Source organism: Dreissena polymorpha, chromosome 15 (assembly GCF_020536995.1).
Source record: "Dreissena polymorpha isolate Duluth1 chromosome 15, UMN_Dpol_1.0, whole genome shotgun sequence".
Lineage (NCBI taxonomy): Eukaryota > Metazoa > Mollusca > Bivalvia > Myida > Dreissenidae > Dreissena > Dreissena polymorpha.
Window position 1 is genome coordinate 34,857,235 of NC_068369.1, and position 24,869 is coordinate 34,882,103.

Genomic DNA, 24,869 nt, shown 5'->3' on the forward strand with positions numbered 1-24,869 from the left:
TCACTGGGGAAGAAAAAAAGAGTCTTGCAGATCATGCTGGGATATTTAAAATCAAAACTTAATCGCTTGAGAAATGCTTAAGTAGTTTTGTCCAACATTGTAACATTAGACGATAAGAGTTTAAGGGCACAAGACATGCAAGTCAAACGATGGAGTACTCGTTAACTTTATGGCTAAACACACTTTTTATGTTGTTAACATAATGCAGCTTAGGGCGCAAGATACCTCAACAATATTGTAATTCATACATTATATATATATATATATATATATATATATATATATATATATATATATATATATATATATAAGCCGCAATCTGGTAAAACAGGGATTAATAAATAAACGGGGTTTAATGTATTATTGGGGTTCAATGCATAATTGGGGTTAAATGCATAATTGGGGTTCAATGCATAATTGGGGTTTAATGCATTATTGGGGTTTAATTCATTATTGGGGTTCAATGCATTATTGGGGTTTAATGCATTATTGGGGTTTAATGCATTATTGGGGTTTAATGCATATAGGTAAAGTTTCATCCCAGATTAGCCTGTGGAGTCATCACAGACTTTTAGGGATGACACTTTCCACCTAAACTTGATGTAAGCTAAGAAGGGACTTCTTTTAAACAAAAAATTTCATAGAATTGAAATGTTCGTACCTTGAATATCAGCAGAGCCACTGAGAGAAGCACTGCAATCTGGACCACCACTATTAGCATCTGAGTAAACATATGGGCTAGCATTATCTCAAATGTAGCCATGCCTGGAATGTAAACATGTGGGCCAGCATTATCTCAAATGTAGCCTTTCCTTGGAATGTAAACATGTTGGCCAGCATTATCGTAAATGAAGCCATGCCTGGAATGTAAACATGTTGGCCACCATTATCGTAAATGTAGCCATGCCTGGAATTTAAACATGTGGGCTAGCCTTATCTCAAATGTTGATATTCCTTGAATAAAGGATATTAAGTTGGTTTTGAGCATATCATTAATTGAAATTCATTATAAATTAAAGAAATAAGTTCAATAGTGGCTCCACAACTTGTGAAAATGATTATTTTCTATGAACACAAGTGGATATAAAATCTACAACTTACTAAAACTGACCTATTATCTTCTTATTCAATGCATTTCCTCTCTTTGTTAACATTGTTAAAGTGTTAATCTTGAGAATTTCACAGGAATCATGTTGTCGTGATGTCAAACAAGTGAAGTTGTTTTACAGTTTAACTGTAACAAGAGGGCTTAAATAACTCATAATTGCTCACCTGATTTCAAGGAATACCGATGGACATGAATTTACCTAGTGACCTGGTTTTGGACTCCAGTTTAAGATATTCGGACCATGTTTCTCCATTACATTAAAAAACAAGGGACAAAATTGTCACAAAACCAGGTTTTCATTGTGAAAAAAAATCTGATAAAGGGAGACAACTCAAACTGAACTTTTGAAATGAACAAACAAAATTAACCCCCTTTGTAAGTTTGTTTTAAAATAAATCTATTTTTAGTCGTGGCGACCTTGACATTGGAGATATTGACGTGATTCTTTCGTGCGACACACCGTCCCATGATGGTGAACAAATGTGCCAAATGATTTTAAAATCTCATAACGAATGACATAGTTATAGCCCAGACAAGCTCATTTATTGCTATTTGTTACCTTTGAACTCAAAGTGTGACCTTGACCTTGGAGATATTGACGTAATTTTTTCGCGCGACACACCGTCTAACGATGGTTAACAAATGTGCCAAATGATTTTAAAATCTCACAATGAACGACAAAGTTATGGCCCGGACAAGCTTGTTCTGCCCGCCCGCCAGCCCGCCCGCATTCGCCAATCTAATAACCAGTTTTTTCCTTCGGAAAACCTGGTTAACAACTGGTCAGTGATGGACAAAACATTTTTTACCACTAACCTGAGTATGTTTGTCTTTAAATTAATACAAAAAAATGACAAAATGCAAAGGACATGGTTAAGTTTTTAAAAGGTGTCAAACATCAATGATAAACAGATTCCACAGGTATGAATTACCTGAGGAAAGACAGGGGTCAAGATAAGCTGAGGCCAGGCAGGGGTCAAGAAGAATTACCTGAGGCCAGGTAGCAGTCAAGATTACCTGAGGCCAGGCAGGGGTCAAGAAGAATTACCTGAAGCCTGGCAGTGGTCAAGATTACCTGAGGCCAGGCAGTGGTCAAGATTACTTTAAGCCAGGCAGCGGTCAAGAAGAATTACCTGAGGCCAGGCAGCGGTCAAGGTTACCTGAAGCCAGGCAGCGGTCAAGATTACCGGAGGCCAGGCAGCGATCAAGAATAACCTGAGGCAACGCCAGCGGTAAAGGTTACCTGAAGCCAGCCAGCTGTCAAGATTACCTGAGGCCAGGCAGCGGTCAAGAAGGCCCATTTTCTTGTCCACCACAAACACCAGAGTGGTCAAACCAGTTGCCAGGAAAAACGTCACCCTGCAAAATGTTCAAAATTGACCTGGTTGCAAGGCTTATTCACCATGTCACGTTGACCTTTATTATAAACTTGATAATATAATGACAGGGGTGTGATTTAAGGACTATCTAAGGGGAGGAAAATGGCCCCCGTCCCCGTCCCTTACAGGATTTAGTTAAACTCTTCATTTTGATATAGATCCAGCAAAGTAAATAACTTTTTGTATAATAAGTTGGACATTTTAAGGAGCTGAAAGCAGGAACAAGAGCTGTCACCATAGGATGACATATGCCCCCTTTAAACGCTTTGATAGAAGTTATGAGCATTTTTCGAAACCTTAATGCAGATTTTTAAACCTAAACGCGGACGCTAAGTTCAAGGTCAAGGGGTCAAAAAAATGTGTGTATGGAAAGGCCTAGTCCATATACACATGCATGCCAAATATGAAATTGCTATCTGAAGCGACATAGAAGTTATGAGCATTTTTCGAAACCTAATTGCAAAGTGTGACGGACGGACAGTATCATAAAAATCACACCCCTGAATATGTATTATGATAGTTGAACTGATACACATCAATAACTTTAACTTTAAAAATTCTGTAAAACAAAAGAAAGTTCAGCTTGATTGAATTCAACTTACGAAATAAGGACACCTGGCGCCATGAAGTCACGAAAAGTAGCGTCCGAATTTCCATACACAGGCTGGTCTATCTGTAAAAAGAGTTAAAAAATTGTCACTCCCTGCATTACTGAAAAAACGACCCATCTGATAAAAATTATTGTTTATCTAAAACATGTTGAATACAGAAAACACATGCATCATTCTAGATGGTCTTTATGTTGTTGTTTAGTTTTAAGCCATTGTCTTTCGTGCAATTTCTAAATATGGAAATGATAGAATAAACATAAACAAGGGACAAAATTGTCACAAAACCAGGTTTTCATTGTGAAAAAAAAATCTGATAAAGGGAGAAAACTCAAACTGAACTTTTGAAATGACCAAAAAAAATTAACCCCCTTTGTAAGTTTTTTTTTTTTTTAAATCTATTTTTAGTCGTGGCGACCTTGACATTGGAGATATTGACGTGATTCTTTCGTGGGACACACCGTCCCATGATGGTGAACAAATGTGCCAAATGATTTTAAAATCTCACAATGAATGACATAGTTATGGCCAGGACAAGCTCATTTATGGCCATTTTTGACCTTTGAACTCAAAGTGTGACCTTGACCTTGGAGATATCGACGTAATTATTTCGCGCGACACACCGTCCAATGATGGTGAACAAATGTGCCAAATGATTTTAAAATCTGACGATGAACGACATAGTTATGGCTCGGACAAGCTCATTTATGGCCATTTTTGACCTTTGTACTCAAAGTGTGACCTTGACCTTGGAGATATCGACGTTATTATTTCGCGCGACACACCGTCCAATGATGGTGAACAAATGTGCCAAATGATTTTAAAATCTGACAATGAATGACATAGTTATGGCCCGGACAAGCTTATTCCGCCAGCCCGCCAGCCAGCCAGCCAGCCCGCCAGCCAGCCCGCCCGCATTCGCCAATCTAATAACCAGTTTTTTCCTTCGGAAAACCTGGTTTAAAAGGGAAGTGTTCAACACAGATGCATTACTTTGCTCACCATAAAAACAGCAACCCTGAATTTAGGGCTTTCTAAGAATCTCTCAATAAACTTATTTCACCCTCGCTCTGCGAAAACGGGGGTTAACACATGAACTTAAAGTGTCATCCCAGATTAGCCTGTGCAGACTTCACAGTTTTATCTGAGATGACACCTTTCGCCTAGATTGTTTTCACCACTTATAAAAACTCCACTCATTGCTTTATTCAGATAACTTAAAAAATAAAATTTCCAGGAGAAATATATACATTTTGAGTTTTTCTGCATTTCTGCATGTATAACTTACCTCTATAGGTAAACTTGCAAGTCTGGGATTAAGTTTAAAATCGGTGAAAAACTCTCCCGCAAAAGTTTGAAAGGCATCCGAGATCTTTTTGAGCAGCAAAAAGCCAATTTGTTGATCTGGAAAACAAAAAGGGAACACATTCAACATATTTGTTATAAGAGCCTCAATCTGAAAAAACAGGGGTTTAATGCATGTTTGTAAAATGTTGTCTCTTCATAGATGAAGATCGGTTATTCAAGCTACATCAACTTACTTGTTGAATCAATCTGCAGATGAACTGAGCTGCCATTAATCACAACTTACTTGTTGAATCAATCTGCAGATGGACTGAGCTGCCATTAATCACAACTTACTTGTTGAATCAAACTGCAGATGGACTGAGCAGCCATTAATCAAAACTTACTTGTTGAATCAATCTGCAAATGGACTGAGCTGCCATTTATCACTGAGTCGCTGACATTGGTTATACTGGAAAATCTGAAAGCAATTCAGCACATACAAGATCGTTTCAATCACATCAAAGATCAGACAAAGTACATGAAAGATCATTTTAATCACATGAAAGATCTGAGGAATTATATGAAAGATCATTTCAATCACATGGAAGATCAGACAAATTACATGAAGATCGTTTCAATCACATGAAAGATCAGAGGAATAACATTAAAGATCATTTCAATCACATGAAAGATAAAAAAAATTACATGAAAGATCATTTCAATCACACAAATCATTTGAAAGATAAGGAGGAATTCAGCTAAATGGAAAAGTAATAAATTGACTGTTAAATTAAATTGATCCTTGTCCTGGGAAAGCTGGGCTTGATGAATGAACTTAGAAGTGTCGCCCCAGATCAGCCTGTGCAGTCCGAACAGGCTATTAAAGAAGGACACTTTTATTGTATTTTTCGTTTAAAGGAGGTCTCTTCAAATCAAAAATCAAGTCTGGGAGGATGGTGTTGTCCTTAATTAGCATTTGTAGACTGCACAAGTCTGGGAGGATGGTGTTGTCCTTAATTAGCATTTGTAGACTGCACAAGTCTGGGAGGATGGTGTTGTCCTTAATAAGCATTTGTAGACTGCACAAGTCTGGGAGGATGGTATTGTCCTTAATTAGCATTTGTAGACTGCACAAGTCTGGGAGGATGGTGTTGTCCTTAATTAGCATTTGTAGACTGCACAAGTCTGGGAGCATGGTGTTGTCCTTAATTAGCATTTGTAGACTGCACCAGTCTGGGAGGATGGTGTTGTCCTTAATAAGCATTTGTAGACTGCACAAGTCTATGAGGATGGTGTTGTCCTTAATTAGCATTTGTAGACTGCACAGGTCTGGGAGGATGGTATTGTCCTTAATTAGCATTTGTAGACTGCACAGGTCTGGGAGGATGGTATTGTCCTTAATTAGCATTTGTAGACTGCACAAGTCTGGGAGGATGGTATTGTCCTTAATTAGCATTTGTAGACTGCACCAGTCTGGGAGGATGGTGTTGTCCTTAATTAGCATTTGTAGACTGCACAAGTCTGGGAGGATGGTGTTGTCCTTAATTAGCATTTGTAGACTGCACAAGTCTGGGAGGATGGTGTTGTCCTTAATTAGCATTTGTAGACTGCACAAGTCTGGGAGGATGGTGTTGTCCTTAATTAGCATTTGTAGACTGCACAGGTCTGGGAGGATGGTATTGTCCTTAATTAGCATTTGTAGACTGCACAAGTCTGGGAGGATGGTGTTGTCCTTAATAAGCATTTGTAGACTGCACAAGTCTGGGAGGATGGTGTTGTCCTTAATTAGCATTTGTAGACTGCACAAGCTTATCTGAGAAGAAACACTTCAGAACATGCATTACGCCCAGTTTTTGCAGAGCGCAGCCCATTTAAAGAGACCTTTTCATGTTTTGGTAAATTAAAACAAGATGCGTTTGTGAAACACAATGTCCCCCTATATGACGTTTGACCTTGTAGGATGACCTTGAGGTTGACCCTTCACCACTCAAAATGTGCAGCTCTAAGAGATACACATGTATTTCAAATATAAAATTGCTAGCTTCAATATTGCAGAAGTATTCATAAAATAAGCGATTTGGGCCACATATATTTGACCTCTGACCTTGAAGGATGACCTTGACCTTGACCTTTCACCACTCAAAATGTGCAGCTCCATGAGATACACATGCATGCCAAATATCAAGTTGCTATCTTGAATATTGAAATACTGCAAAAGTGTACATTAAATTAGCGATTTTGACCCATATATTTGACCTTTGACCTTGAAGGATGACCTTGACCTTAAGCTTTCACCACTCAAAATGTGCAGCTCCATGAGATACATATGCATGCCAAATATCAAATTGCTATCTTCAATATTGCAAAAGTTATTGCAAATGTTAAAGTTGGCGCAGACAGACAGACCAACCAACCAACCAACCAACCAACAGACAGGGCAAAAAGAATACGTCCCCCACTACTATAGTGGGAGACATAAAAAAACAATATGTCCCCCACTACTATAGTGGGGGATATAAAAATTTAAAATTGTTTCAGATTCGCAAATTTTACTGTAGTAATGATATTTGTGAGGAAACAGTAATACTTAACATTTAACATGCTCTAATATATCCATTATATGCATATTTTGACGATTAAAATACCTGAAAATTATAAAGCATTGCAACGCGAAACAATTTAATAATATGGAGAGTTCTGTTGTTGCTGTTATATTTTGTGACACTACGAGGATTGCTTATATAAAGTATAAAATAAATCACTCAATGTATAAGCACAGATTGCCGAGTGGTCTATTTCTTTTTAGATCCATTTTTTTCATTTATCATTACAAAGCATTTAATGACAAACTTCATTACATGCCAAAAACTGTGAAAAGGTCCCTTCAAATTTAATTATTATCTCACCTTTCAATGAGATCCTGAGTAAAGTTTGCCTTGAGATGTATAACACCCCATGTGTGGCCATTCCGCACTGAGTCATAGGCTGCGCTGTAACCCTGCGTCGTATAATTCTCCTGAAGCAGTTACAATGCCCAGTTACAATTGGATATGTGTGTTTTTGTTTCCTCCATGCAAAGTTTCTTGTTGTATGGTTGTAAATAATTAACTTATTTTGATACACTACAGAACTCATTGTAATGCCATGCATTATTTTGCAAAATATCATTCATAACAATATAGAAATGGCATTTATGCATTTTCAATTTAACTTTCACATATTCTTCAATATATAAGAATATTCAGCATAGAGCATAATCATAATTTATGAGCATATTAATAAATTATGAGCATAATATTTATTTATTATTTATGAGCATATTAATCATTAATGAGCATATTTTTGAGAACATTAATCATTTTATGCAAAAATTTATAAAAATTCTTAAAAAAAAACAAATTCTTCTCCATGAAAGAACCAAAGCTTAATGGAGATATTATCTATTTGGATAATAGAGCAATTATCTACCTGGATAATGGAGTGATTATCTACCTGGATAATGGAGTGGTTATCTACCTGGATAATGGAGTGATTATCTACCTGGATAATGGAGTGATTATCTACCTGGATAATGGAGTGATTATCCAAGGCCTGAAGGTATCTCTGACCCAGACCCCCGGTGTCTTCGTTCACAATGGCCAAGTGAAGCCCAAAAGGGTCGTTGCCGATACATATACAGAACAAAAGTATCTCGACGAATGGCAACATGAACTGGAACAGCAGAAACCTGCAATAAATTAAGCCTCGTTCTGGTAAAACTGGCCTTAAAGCATGAGTGTTAAGTATTGTCCCGGATTTGCCTGAGCAATCCACAACTAACAAACCTAATATTTTCTGAAAGAAAATTCAGTCTTGGCAAAAAGTGTAATACCTGGTTAGCCTGTTAGGAATTCACAGGCTAATGTTGGACAACACTTTTATCACTTGCATTAAGACCAATTTTCCAACAATGTTGCTTAATTAACAAAGGATGTTTTAAAATATTATGTCCTTTAATAAGCAGCCCAATTGACAATACAGTTGCACTCCCAATTTTATCTAATAAAGAGGTTAATATAGGGCGTAAATTTAATTTCATTTCTAACAAATTTAATTTGATTTTTTAACAAGACTTCAAACGGCTCAAAAGATATAACTGAGTTGTACAGGATTTAACCAAGCTTGAAGGTTGCCGTGGCATAATGGATATGGTGTCGGCCTAGTGATCCGAAGGTCACGGGTTCCTTCCCCATATGGGGAGCATTCTTTAGATCTCCCCCAAAAGACACCAAGCACTGATTCTGGAAACTGACACGAGAGTGTTCAGTAAGCATGAGGCTTTACATTCAATCAAGATTAAATAAATAGGTTTAAACTAAACAAGGCTTGGTCACCCTATCTTTCGTCGCATGATGTGCAGATTCTTCATGAACTGCGCCGCGATGTTGCGCCCACTGGGCAAACCCACAGGACAAGCCCACTTGCTGTGGGTGACTGTGGGTTCTAACACGCTTCCAAGCAGGGGGACGTCGTCTCCATTGCAGACGGGAACTGTTTCTTCATCGTTCAGGCTCGACTTTGAGAACTTAAAGGTCAATAAGTATTGGAATTATATTTGGTTTATCATGCTTTTTTCCTAATCTCTAATCCTTACTACAGCCTGTAAAATACAAAGCTTAAAAAGTCACTGATAAGATATTATCCCGTTGTCAAACCTGCACTGTAAATTAGTTAATGTTTGCACAATGATGTTGCTTTGTTTATTTTCTGATTTCCATTGAATGTTGAGAACTGAAGGGTAAATAAGAAGATGCATTATAAGATATTTTCCCGTTAACATTGTAGAATTTGCACTATAATGATGTTGCTTTGTTTATATTCTGATTTCTGTGTCTGAGAACTGAAAGGTCAATAACACTTAGCATGCTGGGAAATTTGTCGCCTGCTAAAATGTTGTCTGCTGAATTTCTAAAATTAGCATTTTCTTCAAATTTTTTTCAAAGAATACTATCAGAATAGCAAACAGTTAATACAGTTTGGATCCTGATGAGACACCACGTTCTCTGGCCTGTGATCTCATCTGGATCCAAACTGTTTGTAAAGGCCTTCAAAATTCGGTTCCAGCACTGAAAGAGATAAGGAACAGAGTAAATTTTGTCAATTTACCAAAACGTGAAAAGATCCCTTTAAAGGGTTAACAATTAAGTTACATATATAACCTGATCCAAAACTTAACCCCTCCCACTCAAAAGCAAAGTGAAAATGGCTATGTGCAAACAGCATAAAACCAGAACAGCCTATGAGTAACTCACAGTCTGTTCAGGTTTTTATACTGTTTGCTGCTCATCAGTTTCTTTAAGATGGAAATGAAGTCCTTAAAAACGTGAATCTAATAAGAAAGGTATTTAATTAAATGTAACTTTCAAAGGGACTACAAATGCGTCAAAATACGTATCTTAGTGGTTAAGGGGTAACCGCCGTCAGCTTAACTGGCCCCTAAAGTTTTGTGCAACCATGATATGATGCCCTTATGATTATTTGCAATTGAGTGATTTCCATTCATTTTAATTTCTTCAAAAAGCCAGAAAAATATGGGATACATAGAATTTCAGGTAAGAAATACAAAAAGATAGTTTGATAAGCTCGGCCCACAAACCGCATAAAACAAATCACAGGTGGTTTAGTGGTTTTGCTCAAATCTACATTACTAGTGATGATCCGAATTTTTTGAACAGGTGTAATTTTGAAACCACATTGAGGAAGAAAAAACCCTACTTTCCTTACAGGGTCCAACTAAGATTAAGATTGGGCTAAATATTATCATCATCTATAAAATGAGCCTCATTCCAAACATGAGGGATGTGCATAAAGCATCTTTCCAGATAAGCTAATCAGGGATGACAATAGCTGCCCAAACTGGTTTTTTGCTAAAAAGAGAATTCCTCAAAACGAAATTTAAAATTAAAGCAGAAAGTTTCATCCCTGAGTATCCAGTGTGAACTGCACAGGCAAATATGGGACAACACACATGCATTAAGCCCCGTTTTCCCAGAGATCATCCATGTTAGCATTTCTAGTGTGAACACAATGTACTAGGGAGGAGTACCTGGTTGTTTGGCAAAAGTGCCTGGTTGTTAGGCAACAGTACCTGGTTGTTAGGCAACAGTACCTGATTGTTAGGCAAAAGTACCAGTTGTTAGGCCAAAGTACCTGTTTTTTAGGCAACATAACCTGATTGTTACGCAATAGTACCAGTTGTTAGGCAACAGTTACTGGTTGTTATGCAACAATACCTGGTTGTTAGGCAACAGTACCTGGTTGTTAGGCATCAGTACCTGGTGTAAGACAAAAGTGCCTGGTTGTAAGGCAACAGTACCTGGTTGTTAGGCAACAGTACCTGATTGTTAGGCAATAGTACCAGTTGTTAGGCCAAAGTACCTGGTTGTTAGGCAACATTACCTGATTGTTAGACAACAATATATGGTTGTCAGGCAACAGTACCTGGTTGTTCCAAAACAATACCTGGTTGTTAGGGAACAGTACCTGGTTGTTAGACAACGATACCTGATTGTTAGGCAACAGTACCTGATTGTTAGGCAATAGTACCAGTTGTTAGGCCAAAGAACCTGGTTGTGACGCAACAGTACCTGGTTGTTAGACAACAATATATGGTTTTCAGGCAACAGTACCTGGTTGTTCGACAACGATACCTGGTTATTAGGCAACGGTACCTGGTTGTTAGACAACGATACCTGATTGTTAGGCAACAGTTCCTGGTTGTAAGGCAACAGTACCTGGTTGTTAGGCAACAATACCTGGTTGTTATGCAACAATACCTGGTTGTAGGGCAACAATACCTGGTTGTAGGGCAACAATACCTGATTGTTAGGCAACAGTACCTGGTTGTAAGGCAACAATATCTGATTGTTAGGCAACAGTACCTGTTTGTAAGGCAACAGTACCTGGTTGTAAGGCAACAATATCTGATTGTAAAGCAACAGTACCTGGTTGTAAGGCAACAATACCTGATTGTTAGGCAACAGTACCTAGTTTTAAGGCAACGATACCTGATTATTAGGCAAAAGTACCTGGTTGTAAGGCAACAGCACCTGGTTTTATGGCAACAGTTCCTGGTTGTAAGGCAACGATACCTGATTGTTAGGCAACAGTACCTGTTTGTAAGGCAACAGTACCTGGTTGTAAGGCAACGATACCTGATTGTTAGGCAACAGTACCTGGTTGTAAGACAACAGTACCTGGCTGTAAGGCAACGATACCTGATTGTAAGGCAACAGTACCTGATTATTAGGCAACAGTACCTGGTTGTCAGGCAACAGTACCTGGTTGTAAGGCAACAATACCTGATTATTAGGCAACAGTACCTGGTTGTAAGGCAACAATACCTGGTTTTAAGGCAACAGTACCTGGTTGTAAGGCAACGATACCTGATTGTTAGGCAACAGTACCTGGTTGTAAGGCAACAGTACCTGGTTGTAAGGCAACGATACCTGATTGTTAGGCAACAGTACCTGGTTGTCAGGCAACAGTACCTGGTTGTAAGGCAACAATATCTGATTGTTAGGCAACAGTACCTGGTTGTAAGGCAACAGTACCTGGTTGTTATGCAACAGTACCTGGTTGTAAGGCAACAATACCTAGTTGTAAGGCAACAGTTCCTGGTTGTAATGCAACAGTACCTGATAATTAGGCAACAGTACCTGGTTGTCAGGCAACAGTACCTGGTTGTCAGGCAACAGTACCTGGTTGTGAGGCAACAGTACCTGGTTGTTAGGCAAGGCCAGATCGGGTGGGGTTCCCTCTTTGTCCGCCTCACACAGCTTGAGAAAGACACTCTCCAAGCTCTGTAATAATCAAAAATGATGTATTTTGCTTTGAGGTCAAATTCATAACATTTTTTATCATAAATTGTGTCATTTTCTTTAAATAAAATTGTTCTCTTATTTGTAAATACTGCTTTGAGGCTTGCATTTGGTTTATATATCATTAGCACAATAATAGTTAAGTTTCACAAAAATGCATAACAACATGTGATATTATAACAATTTGCCTTTACCCAAGCCTCCAGGTCCTTTAAGCAAATTTACAACTGTGCCTTGTGCCTGAATTTTACAATCATGAGTACCCCTGTGTCTGAATTTTCAATTATTTTAAATTATTATGTTTCTATGCTTGTTTAAGCTCTAGAGTAATAAAGAAATTACTATAATACAAACTTAATTTAAAAAAAACTTTAACCCATTTCCAACTGTTGGTCTATTCCCACACTGAAAATAAAATCCTGGGCATAGTCCTGTCTGATCAAGGGTTCTGCTTTCACCTTCCTTGCGATATACATCGTAATAGCAAATTAAAATTATACTGCAATCAACGTAGAGTAAAACACTGCTAAAAACAACAAAACCAGCACTTACATTCAGGTGAAATTTTTCAATAATTTTCATGGGATTTTCTTCAGCCAAAATTCTTCCATTTCTCATAAAGCCAACCTGGAAAATTCATAACCAGAATAAGTATGCCTGGAGTAGACCAGGAAACTTGGATAAATAATAATGCCTAAAATAATCAGTCCTTTTTTTGGCTTGATATATTTCAGTGTGCGCCTTTAAAATTGGGGATAAAAGCGTGAAAAACCATGAAATTTTGAAAAATGAAACGCTATTAATATTATTATAAATAATAGTATTCTAATTATTTATAAGTGCATGTAATTTATATCACAAACAGGGCAACATAATTACATTTCTGTACATTAAACTAAAAAAAAACAAATTATTGATTTTATTGGAAAAGTTTGGCATATTTTTAGGGAATTATTGGTTGAAATTTTGTGGAAAAATGCTTCTTTTGCGTGTAAGAGGCTGTAATTTGGGGGCAAAAAAATCACTGATGATTCATAACTGGAACACTAGGAACAGTTTACATCTGGAAGAGACCAGGAATAATGCACAACTGGAGTCAACTCTGTACATTACATAACTAGAGTAAACCTTGAAAAGACTTCACTGGAGAAGATATGGTCTGGGCCTTTAGAAAACTGGGCTTAATGGATGTTTGTAAAGTCTTGTCCCAGATTAGCCTGCACTAATAAGAGATGAAACTTTCTGCTGTTATGTTTTTGTTTTGTTCTAAGAAAGTCCCTCTATAGCAACAAGAGCACTGCATAACGGGTGCCACGCTCGGCTACGAAAGCTTGTCAGATTTTTTTTTTTTAGAAGTCATAGTGACCTTGACCTTTGACCTAGTGACCCAACAAGAGATGTGCTTGTCTGAAACACAATGCCCACTACTGTGCCGCTTTGAAATAAAATGCCTATTTATCATTTGGCAGGTATAGAAATCATCTCCCTTTAAAGCTTATTACTACCTTTGAATTTTGTCCAATCTACCTGGGGGGGGGTCTCATAGTAAATTACGACCTTGTCAGACATCACTGACAACCAAGGCCTGTGGTTTAAAAGAGATCATATCATAATCAGAGTTGATTATGTATCTATGGACATAAGTCCACATGTATGTAATGTACATCAAAGAAATGATAATTATATAATATAAAAAAACTTTGACAAATCCATCATTTCAGTTATAAATATTAAAAATAATAACTCTGTACAGTAACTGTAAAAAGAACTTCAATTCTTGGTAAGGAAATATATAATATGAGATTTATAATTATTTAAATCACTTCCCTTGATTATAATTGTCTGTAACAAATCTCTATTTTTAGTAGCAAATAAAAGCTCCATGAGATACACATGCATGCCAAATTTATATAAAGTGGCTATGTTCAATACTGATTAATCATCTCCCTTAAAAGCTTATTACTTCCCTTAAATTTGTATTTTTTACCGTAGACCGTAAAGGATGACCTTGACATTTTACCAAAATGTGTATGTCAGAAACACAGTGCCGCCTACTGCGCCGCTTTGATTTATTTAACAACAAGGGACAAAATTGTCACAAAACCAGGTTTTCATTGTGAAAAAAAAATCTGATAAAGGGAGAAAACTCAAACTGAACTTTTGAAATGAACAAACAAAATTAACCCCCTTTGTAAGTTTGTTTTTTAAAAAAAAACTATTTTTAGTCGTGGCGACCTTGACATTGGAGATATTGACGTGATTCTTTCGTGCGACACACCGTCCCATGATGGTGAACAAATGTGCCAAATGATTTTAAAATCTCACAATGAATGACATAGTTATGGCCCGGACAAGCTCATTTATGGTCATTTTTGACCTTTGAACTCAAAGTGTGACCTTGACCTTGGAGATATCGACGTAATTATTTCGCGCGACACACCGTCCAATGATGGTGAACAAATGTGCCAAATGATTTTGAAATCTGACAATGAACGACATAGTTATGGCCCGGACAAGCTTGTTCCGCCCGCCCGCCAGCCCGCCAGCCAGCCAGCCAGTCAGCCCGCCCGCATTCGCCAATCTAATAACCAGTTTTTTCCTTCGGAAAACCTGGTTAAAAATATATCCGTGGGCAGGCTAGATAACTATGTCCAGTTTAAGCTTATTACTTCCCTTCACTTTTTTTTTGACCCTAGACCTTGAAGGATGATGTTCACCTTGACTTTCACCACTCAAAATGTGCAGCTCTATGAGATACACATGCATGCCAAATATCAAGTTGCTTTCTTCAATATTTAAAGAAAGTTGGGTCACAATTTATAAAAATATGGCCAATGTTCAGGTTTTAGCACGACGCCTACTGTGGACGGCGGACGGATGACGGCGGACGACGAACTGGCTATGACAAAAACAGCCTCTCTAAAAATCCAGTTGAAGTTGAAAGTGTCATCCCTGATAAGCCTGTTTCGCCTGCGCAGGCTAATCAGGGATGGCACTAAAATGCAAATGCATTAAGTCCTGTTTTCCCAGAGGCTCATATGGAATAGTGATTAACAGCAGAAGATCTGAAATATTTCCTAACTGGAATAGACCCGTATTGTGTATTACTGAAATTTATTTTATGCTTTTCGATGGTTTATAGAGAAATATCAGTGAATTTAAACTGATATTTCACTGTTTCAAACATTGAAAAATAACAATGAAAATTTTCAATAATTTTCATTGTTTAACCAGAACTATTTTTAGATATCTTTGGTTACCCAATTGTGACCCCAATTTTACCATGGGAAAATTGACTGTTTATAAAAAACATACGGATTAGCTTCATTTGAACAAATATTTCAGGGTGCCAAATGGGAAATTAATTGTAAAGAATTGCAAAAATACAAAAATAATAATTTGCAAGCATAAAAAAAGAAACTTTGTTGGATTTGGTGGAATATTGACTTGAATTCACTCTTGAAAATATCATATGTTTTGGTATTGAATAAAACAGAGAAAAATACTTGACAATGGCACTTTTTCATGGTCAATTGCCACTGTGGGGCATTTTTGAATTCTTTAATTATTAATACCGTATTCTTTTTTCCATAGGGATGTATTTTTGGAAACAACCTCAATGAAGGTTAAGGCCTTAGCCCCTTTGCTGGATCCACCAAAACTTATGAACAGATCCAGTAAAGTAAAGCACAATTTTAAAAGTAATATTTGCATTAAACAAAAGAGCCTTACGGCCCTAGGACCCTCACCTCAGACATATAGGCAAAAACTGTGATATGTTTGTGAAATAACTGAGGATTTTATCTAGTTTTTTACTCTACATGACACAGATTTATCCCTTTACCACTTAGATACGTATTTCTACCCATGTGTAGTCCTTTTGAAATTTAATTAAAGACCTTTCTTACTAGATTCAAGTTGTAAAGGCTACATTTCCAACCCTTTTATACTGATGAGCAGCAAACAGCATAAAACCTGAACAGACTGCAAGATACTCGCAGGCTGGTCTGGTTTTATGCTGTTTGCTGCTCAGTTTACACATAGCCATTTTCACTTTGCTTCTGAGTGGGAAAATGCTAATATGTTCTGAGACAGATTTAAGTGTTCACTTTTTACTTTAAAATCAAACAAGTTAGTAGCCCCTCTACTTGGGCTATTAGACCCCAGGGTAATGATTTGAACAAACTTAGTAGAGTACAAGCTAGTAGCCCCTCTACTTGGGCTATTAGACCCCAGGGTAATGATTTAAACAAACTTAGTAGAGTATCACCATGAATGCCATACACCAAATATCAAACACTATATAAATCGTGTGACCCCTGATGACTGGTAAGTTTCGACCACAGTGGCATGATTTTATCAAACAAATTAAAGGATATTGAACCTGCGATCTTTGCTTTTACTAGAAGATTTGTAAAGTGTTCACTTTATACCTTTAAGGAAAACTAGTAATCCCTGGGGCTAATTTAAACCCCAACAAACTTGATACAACTGCCAGATGATGTTACACACCAAATATTAAACCGCTGACCCTTGTTGTTTCAGAGAAGAATATTTTTAAAGTTATTACTATACCAGTCTATATTAATTATCTGACCCCTGGAGCAGTGTTTTGATTCACCATTCTAGGAATGAATCCAGGTCCCTTTGGATTGGGAACAATCCATGCATTTTGACTAAAATTGGGAAATTAAGTGTTTTTGTTGTTTTAAAAAAATTATTAACAATTGTGAATAAAAAGGTTTTGGGAACCTTTAATTGGGAATTTTTAGGTCTCGTCAGGGGTAAAAATATACGTTTATCAATTGGGAATAGGGCCGAATACGGGCCCCAAAATTTAAGTAAAGAAACTCTGTGGAGTGTGGGCATTTTTTACCCCAGAGGCATGATTTAAACAAACACATTACAGGAACATAAGACAATGTTACAAATCAAATATTAAATCCCTGATGCTTGGAGTTCCTTGAAGAAGTTTTTCACGTTTTTTACAATATTTGTTTATGTTAATCTTATGACCCCTGAGGCACTGCCAGTTTTGACCGCGAGGGCATTATTTGGACAAATTTAAAAGAGGATAACTAGATGATGCTACAAACCAAATATTGAACACCTGATCATTGTGGTTTTAGAAAATAAGATATTTAAACCTATTATCTATATAAGTCAATAAATCAATCGTAGCAACTGGCCAGTATTTACCTAAGGGACATTATTTAAACAAAGTCGGAAGAGGACCATGTGGTGATGCTACACACTAAATATTAAACCTCTGAGCCTTGCTGTCTGAAAAGAGAAGATTTCATTAAGAGTCACATGGGAAAATTGCAAAAATGACCCTTATATATTAAACCTATGAGCCTTGCAGTCTTAAAAGAGAAGAGTTCATTAAAAGTCACATGGGAAAATTGCAAAAATGACCCTTATATATAAAACACAGCAGTCTTGTACATGTAGTTGCAATCCTATTAAGAAGTTACCTTGCCAGCCTGTCTTGCCTCCTCGATGTAATGGGTGGTAAGGATGATGGTCGTGTGGTTGCCCATGTGGCTGGTGATGTTGATCAGATGGTCCCAGATCCTGAACATAGTATCCAAAACATGTAACATTGTATCCAAAGCATGTAACATAGTATTAAAAACATGAAACATTGTATCCACAACATGTAAGCGCAAGACACAGAAAACAGTACAAAAGGTTCAATATTAGGAGATACCCATAGATAGCCAGTTTAAACTGGTTGTTTGGCAGGAAGAAACTTACTTCAAACGAAAATTTGTGTACAAGCGGCCAGTGCCGTCCCTGATTAGCCTGAGCAAACTGTATTTTACACACATGCATTTGGCCCAGGTTTTCCAAAGAAAACTAAAAAACTGATTTTGAAATTAAAAACAAAGGATTTGATCATAGTTAGATATTATTTATTGATATGATAATTATAATAATTAATAAATGATATGAAATGATATTATTATTATCATTATATTATTATTATTATATTATATAATTATCATAATATAAAGCATATTAAGAGACAAATCTTACCAGGTAAGCAATTTATTAAATAGGATCATGAAAATACTGATTTAGATAAAAACATCCCTGTTGACCTTTCTCTGAGTAGGGGATCCACTCCGACTGTGGGTTCATCGAGGATCAGCAGTTCTGGTTCATGTAGCAGGGCTACACAAAATGATACACGACGCATCTGGCCTCCGCTAAATGAAAATTAACATAACAAGATTGTAAAACATATTGATTGTAAAACATGATGTAGCAGGGCCACACAGAATGATACACGAAGCATCTGCCCTCCACTGAATTAGAATTAACATTAGGTGACTGAACAACATATTGATTGTAAAACATGATGTAGCAGGGCCACACAGAATGACATACAACACACCTCAACTGCAGTTGAAGGTTTAATTTATTTGTTTTTAAATAAGATGCAACATTTATTTAAATATAATATTGACAACTTGACAACACTTTAATATCAATTTTAAAGTATTTAGGAGACAAATCAAGTACACCTATCTTCTTATATGAAGACTTCACGACGCAAATTTTGCCAATTTCTAGCACACATTTTTCCTGATTGGATACAAGTACTTTTTCCAATGAAAAACACCGGCTGATGTGATTGAAGGATTTATTCTAATCCCTGTTAATTTTACTTCAGAAGCAATGTGACAGCAGTTTTCACAATCGACTGTCCAGTAAGCAAAGCGGTTGGTATACACATTTCTCACCTACGAAACCCAGGTTAAATCTCGGTTCCAGGAAGCATGTTTATTTGGCTGGAATAAAACAAGGGACAGGTGGGGCTTCCTCCGGGTACTGCAAAATTTATTTTTAAAAGTGTTCCCCGTTACCTGAGCTGTCCCACCAGCCGTGACTTGTCAGGCAGGGTCAGGAAGTCTATGAGGAAGTCAGTTCACGTTATACATGGTTAAGTACGGTACCTGAGCTGTCCCACCAGCCGTGACTTGTCAGGCAGGGTCAGGAAGTCTATGAGGAAGTCTGTACGAGCCTTAATGTGATCGCTGTCCATGCCGTGTAGCCGACCATAGTACTGCAACGTCTCGGCGATAGTCAGGTCTGGGAACAAGGCCGTCTCCTGATGGGAAAATTCACAAATAACAAGAGTTCCGCCGTCGGAGACATATGCTTTGAACTTGTGACTCCAATTTCAATAGGGGTCATCTACTGTCCAAGGCCAATGCATATGTGAAGTATCAAGCCGATCGGTAAATTCGTTGATGAGTTATTGATTGGAAACAAACTGGTCTACTGACAGACAGACAAACAGGCAGACGGACAGACATCCAGCAAAACAATATACCTCCTCTTCTTTGAAGGGGGGTATACAAACTAATTTGGAAAATAAAAAAATTAGCAGTGTCCTGGGAAAACAGTGTTAAATTTATGTGCATAAAGTGTTGTCCCAGACAAGCCTGTGCATAAAGTGTTGTCCCAGACAAGACTGTGCATTAAGTGTTGTACCAGACAAGCCTGTGCATAAAGTGTTGTCCCAGACAAGCCTGTGCATTAAGTGTTGTCCCAGACAAGCCTGTGCATTAAGTGTTGTCCCAGACAAGCCTGTGCATAAAGTGTTGTCCCAGACAAGCCTGTGCATAAAGTGTTGTCCCAGACAAGCCTGTGCATAAAGTGTTGTACCAGACAAGCCTGTGCATAAAGTGTTGTCCCAGACAAGCCTGTGCATTAAGTGTTGTCCCAGACAAGCCTGTGCATTAAGTGTTGTCCCAGACAAGCCTGTGCATAAAGTGTTGTCCCAGACAAGCCTGTGCATTAAGTGTTGTACCAGACAAGCCTGTGCATTAAGTGTTGTCCCAGACAAGCCTGTGCATTAAGTGTTGTCCCAGACAAGCCTGTGCATTAAGTGTTGTCCCAGACAAGCCTGTGCATTAAGTGTTGTCCCAGACAAGCCTGTGCATAAAGTGTTGTCCCAGACAAGCCTGTGCATAAAGTGTTGTCCCAGACAAGCCTGTGCATAAAGTGTTGTACCAGACAAGCCTGTGCATAAAGTGTTGTCCCAGACAAGCCTGTGCATTAAGTGTTGTCCCAGACAAGCCTGTGCATTAAGTGTTGTCCCAGACAAGCCTGTGCATAAAGTGTTGTCCCAGACAAGCCTGTGCATTAAGTGTTGTACCAGACAAGCCTGTGCATTAAGTGTTGTCCCAGACAAGCCTGTGCATTAAGTGTTGTCCCAGACAAGCCTGTGCATAAAGTGTTGTCCCAGACAAGCCTGTGCATAAAGTGTTGTCCCAGACAAGCCTGTGCATAAAGTGTTGTACCAGACAAGCCTGTGCATAAAGTGTTGTCCCAGACAAGCCTGTGCATTAAGTGTTGTCCCAGACAAGCCTGTGCATTAAGTGTTGTCCCAGACAAGCCTGTGCATAAAGTGTTGTCCCAGACAAGCCTGTGCATTAAGTGTTGTACCAGACAAGCCTGTGCATTAAGTGTTGTCCCAGACAAGCCTGTGCATTAAGTGTTGTCCCAGACAAGCCTGTGCATTAAGTGTTGTCCCAGACAAGCCTGTGCATAAAGTGTTGTCCCAGACAAGCCTGTGCATAAAGTGTTGTCCCAGACAAGCCTGTGCATTAAGTGTTGTACCAGACAAGCCTGTGCATAAAGTGTTGTCCCAGACAAGCCTGTGCATTAAGTGTTGTCCCAGACAAGCCTGTGCATAAAGTGTTGTCCCAGACAAGCCTGTGCATAAAGTGTTGTCCCAGACAAGCCTGTGCATTAAGTGTTGTCCCAGACAAGCCTGTGCATTAAGTGTTGTCCCAGACAAGCCTGTGCATTAAGCCCCATTTTTCAAGGGAGAGGCTCAACATTTTGTGCCTAAACCGGATTTTAGCAAAGAAGAGACTTCCTATAAACAAAAAATACCATAACAGTGGAAAGTGTTGTCCCTGATTAGCCTAAGCAGACATCAAGGCTAATCTGGGAAGACACTTGTTGCACATACATAAATCCCTGTTGTTTTCCATTAGAGATTGCTGCGCAACACATAATAAACAATGTGGAAATTAATTAGGAGATATCATATGATATCAAAGATTTTGTCCATATTTAAAATTACTAGATTGTTAATGAAAATACACTATTTACTATTCCTCCACTCAGTTTAAGCAATTTCCTTCAGAAAACAAAGTAAAACTATGATTTGAAATTTAAGGCAAATGTATGGACAACTCATGGGGCAGAAATTCAGACCCACACTAAGGTTGATAGAGCAAAATCAGCCTCCTAAAAAACTCACCAAGCAAAGTTCTGGGAAAACTTTGCCTATTGCATTAGCAAAAAGTGTTGTCGTGGATAAACATGTTCAGACTGCACAGGCTAATCAGCGACAACACATTCCCCCTTGACTTGATTTTTGTTCAACGATAAATACCATAAAAGTGTAAAGTGTCATGTCATGTGTCATCCCTGATAAGCCTGTGAGGACTGCACAGGCTAATCTGAGACGACACTTTACGCACATGCATTAATCCTCGGTTTCCAAGAACAAGACCCCACTGTAGCTGTTATATTGGATTTTACCTTGGCATTGGAGTTTTTCAAGTTATCCCCTAAAAAAATCAAATTTAACAATAAATTACATAGTTATGGTCCGAAATGACATCTATATAGCCATCATTGCCAATGGTAATGGGGGTATAATAAAATATTTAAGGTAAACATAAGGGGGCTTTACTCTTGAGAGCAGAAAATGTCAGGACCAAACCCAGGTAGGTGGGGCCCCTAAACAGACTTCACCATACCTGTGGCATGTACCCCACCAGGCTTCCAGGCACCTTGTGACCCCGCGACCCCGGCCTGTCTCCAAGGACGACAAGATGGCCGCTGTCCATGTGCAGTCGACCGATCACGCATCGCAGCAACGTCGTCTTTCCACAGCCACTTGGGCCCAGTAAACCATAACTGTGAATACAAAGGCTCAATATTAGCCGAAGCTAATCCAGCTCTACAAGTAACACTTTATTAAATTTAATATTTAAAACACTTTTATGCTCATTTTTGGATCATTTGTTCGCAAAAAAAAACAACACTAATTTCCCAATTTTGGTCAAAAAGCCCACATTTTTCCCAATCCAATGGGAATCGGCCCCATTCCATTATGGTGAAAAAAACATTGTAGAATTGTATCTAACTTTGCATAAAAAAGTGTTTAAGTAACCATAGAATTATATAATGTAAAACACATGTGACATACATGCAACACCTTGGAACTGTTATATCAAGATCTTTTAGGATTTTCAGTTTCCAGTAGGACTTGTCAATGTGAATAAAACAGTGCTGAACTAACCAAAGAATGTAAAACGTACCATTATGTGACATACATGCTTCCCATTTTAACTGTTATATAGAGATTTTTTAGGACTTTCGGTTTCCCATAAGACATACTTAGTTACTAAGCATAAAACAGTGTTGATGTAACCATAGAATTAACAATATAATTGACATACAAGTACAAAAGGTATCCCCTTATAACTATTACCATATATAAAGATATTTTAGGACTACCAGTTTCCAGTAGGATTTGTTAATGTGGATAAAACAGTATTGAAGTAACCATAGATATAACAATATAATTGACATACAGTACAAAATGTATCCCCTTGGAACTGTTAGATCAAGATCTTTTAGGACTCTCAGTTTGCAGAAGCATTTGTTAATGTGGATAAAACAGTGCTGAACTAAAATAGCATGATATAATGTAATATAATGATATAATATATAGGGCTCAGACATGAGGGAGACATGGGATATAACTTCTCCCTGGAAATATTAACTTTTCCGGGGACCCTCTAATTGAATGAGAGGAGAAGTGATGTATCCTCCTTTTGAGATTACGATATTAATTTTAACTGAGGGAGAAGTCACTTTTCCATTAAATTTGAACGTAGGCTGAGCCCAGGTACCATTATGTTACATACATGCATCCCTTTGGAACTGTTATATCGAGATCCTTTAGCACTCTCAGTTTCCCATAGGACTTGTTAATGTGCCTCCCCCAAACTGCCACCGGCTCATTTTCTGATGAATTAGTGAGAGTGCGAGTCCTAGGCGTCCTGTTGATAGCAACACTGGATGTGTCAAAGTCTGCAGAATTGCCTGCCATCTGTATGCTAGTGCTCTGAAGGAAGGACAGCTTGGACAAGTCCTGAAATTATACAGTCACGTTTTGGGAAAACCGGGCTTAATGCATGTAAAGTGTCATCCCAGATTAGCCTGTGAATTGCACACACGTTTATCAGATATTAAAGACATTTGACATGAATCTTCACAATTGCTTAAAGATTTTGTGAATATTATAGAATTTTGCCATGTTAAGAATTTGTTGCTGTTGCAATTATATGGATGACAGCTTCACTGAACGAAGGATAATGGCTTGCTCATAATAACAAAAAAGTGATATTTGTGCAGTGTCACCCGCCAGTGTGTTTTTTTCTTTGTTCAAAATAGGTGCCGATAAATGTCACCAATCCCAATTGAAAAAAGTATATATTTTTACCACATGGAACCTTAAAATTCCCAATTTAAGGTTTCCAAAAAAATTGCATTTCATTGTTGAACCTTAGTACATATAATATTGAAAAGACTTTCCTCCTTAATTTTGAAGCATCTATTAACAAAACAACAACAACACTAATTTCCCAATTTTAGTCAAAACACTGCAAATTGTTCCAATCCAAATGGACCCGGCCCCATTCCAAATGGTGAAAAAAAAGCACTGGCACCCTGCACTTTTCAAATCCTCCAACCTAGCTTGCGCACTGTGTTCTTATAAGGGGACGATTGAACTTAATCGGTTAGTAAAAAAAAATGAAAAAGCGTATGATTTTATCATTGCTACACGCACAACACCTAACGCAACACCTAATAATCCTTTATATCATATATATTCCCTTAGTATTTGGGGCTACCGCCCCCAAACCCCCGCTTTGTTGATAGTGGTAAACAACTGCATACCAGTAAAGTTCAATCTAGCCCTATTAAGTTTGTCACTAACTGGCACCAAATAAATTTATTAAAAACAACTTACAATTAAAGGCATTATAATAAATTCAGACCCTGCTAATTGGCTTGAGATGGGCAGCTCATATAATTAGTTCAATAATCCGGTGTCATTTATTTGGTACTTGATTTGTGACTAAAGTTCTATTGGTCATTGTTGACTTGTGTACTACTTAAATGTACCCTGCTTTGTCAATAAATAAATGGTAGCTAATCAAAGATGCTTGTTTAGGACACTGTTATACATGGATAAAAATGCACCATGAGCTATCTGATACTAAAAACAGAAGTAAACCCGTCACAGGGCTGCTCTGATATAGCCTAAATATATTTTAAAACATCACCTCAGTACCTGTGCAATTTATACAATCTTACTTAAAGTCATTAACTTGATTAGGCACTGAAGTAGCCTATAGCTGATTCTACTAAAAAATCTACATTAAACAACGAAACGATTCTAACATTCTTTCTCACATACCTTTTTTAATTCTCAATTGCATTCATCTTAGAATGTTCTGTCACAAATTTATATAAGGTCCTCAAATGCAAAATGGTAACAAACTTTTTAACTGTGTTT

At 37.7% G+C, this 24,869-nt stretch overlaps 1 protein-coding gene and 1 long non-coding RNA gene across 2 annotated transcripts in view; both read right to left on the minus strand.

Annotated features, from left to right (window-relative positions):
* Nucleotides 1–24,869, minus strand: part of LOC127861203 (ABC transporter G family member 20-like) — a 30,876-nt gene extending 6,007 nt beyond the window's left edge. The window contains exons 1-16 of the mRNA XM_052399613.1: nt 24,771–24,869; nt 23,212–23,438; nt 22,036–22,195; nt 19,207–19,361; nt 18,349–18,456; nt 17,719–17,818; nt 12,794–12,868; nt 12,143–12,223; nt 8,756–8,946; nt 7,923–8,109; nt 7,289–7,398; nt 4,787–4,860; nt 4,384–4,499; nt 3,090–3,160; nt 2,379–2,467; nt 662–765 (exon numbers count right to left, since the gene is read on the minus strand). Of these exons, the coding sequence (XP_052255573.1) occupies nt 662–765; nt 2,379–2,467; nt 3,090–3,160; nt 4,384–4,499; nt 4,787–4,860; nt 7,289–7,398; nt 7,923–8,109; nt 8,756–8,946; nt 12,143–12,223; nt 12,794–12,868; nt 17,719–17,818; nt 18,349–18,456; nt 19,207–19,361; nt 22,036–22,195; nt 23,212–23,396 (1,806 nt within the window). The 5' untranslated portion in view covers nt 23,397–23,438; nt 24,771–24,869. The remainder of the gene's footprint in view (nt 1–661; nt 766–2,378; nt 2,468–3,089; nt 3,161–4,383; nt 4,500–4,786; nt 4,861–7,288; nt 7,399–7,922; nt 8,110–8,755; nt 8,947–12,142; nt 12,224–12,793; nt 12,869–17,718; nt 17,819–18,348; nt 18,457–19,206; nt 19,362–22,035; nt 22,196–23,211; nt 23,439–24,770) is intronic.
* On the minus strand, nt 3,429–4,047 carry LOC127861207 (uncharacterized). The gene is made up of 2 exons (XR_008040118.1): nt 3,838–4,047; nt 3,429–3,675 (listed from the first exon to the last, which is right to left on the minus strand). It is a non-coding gene; the product is annotated as an uncharacterized LOC127861207 (long non-coding RNA).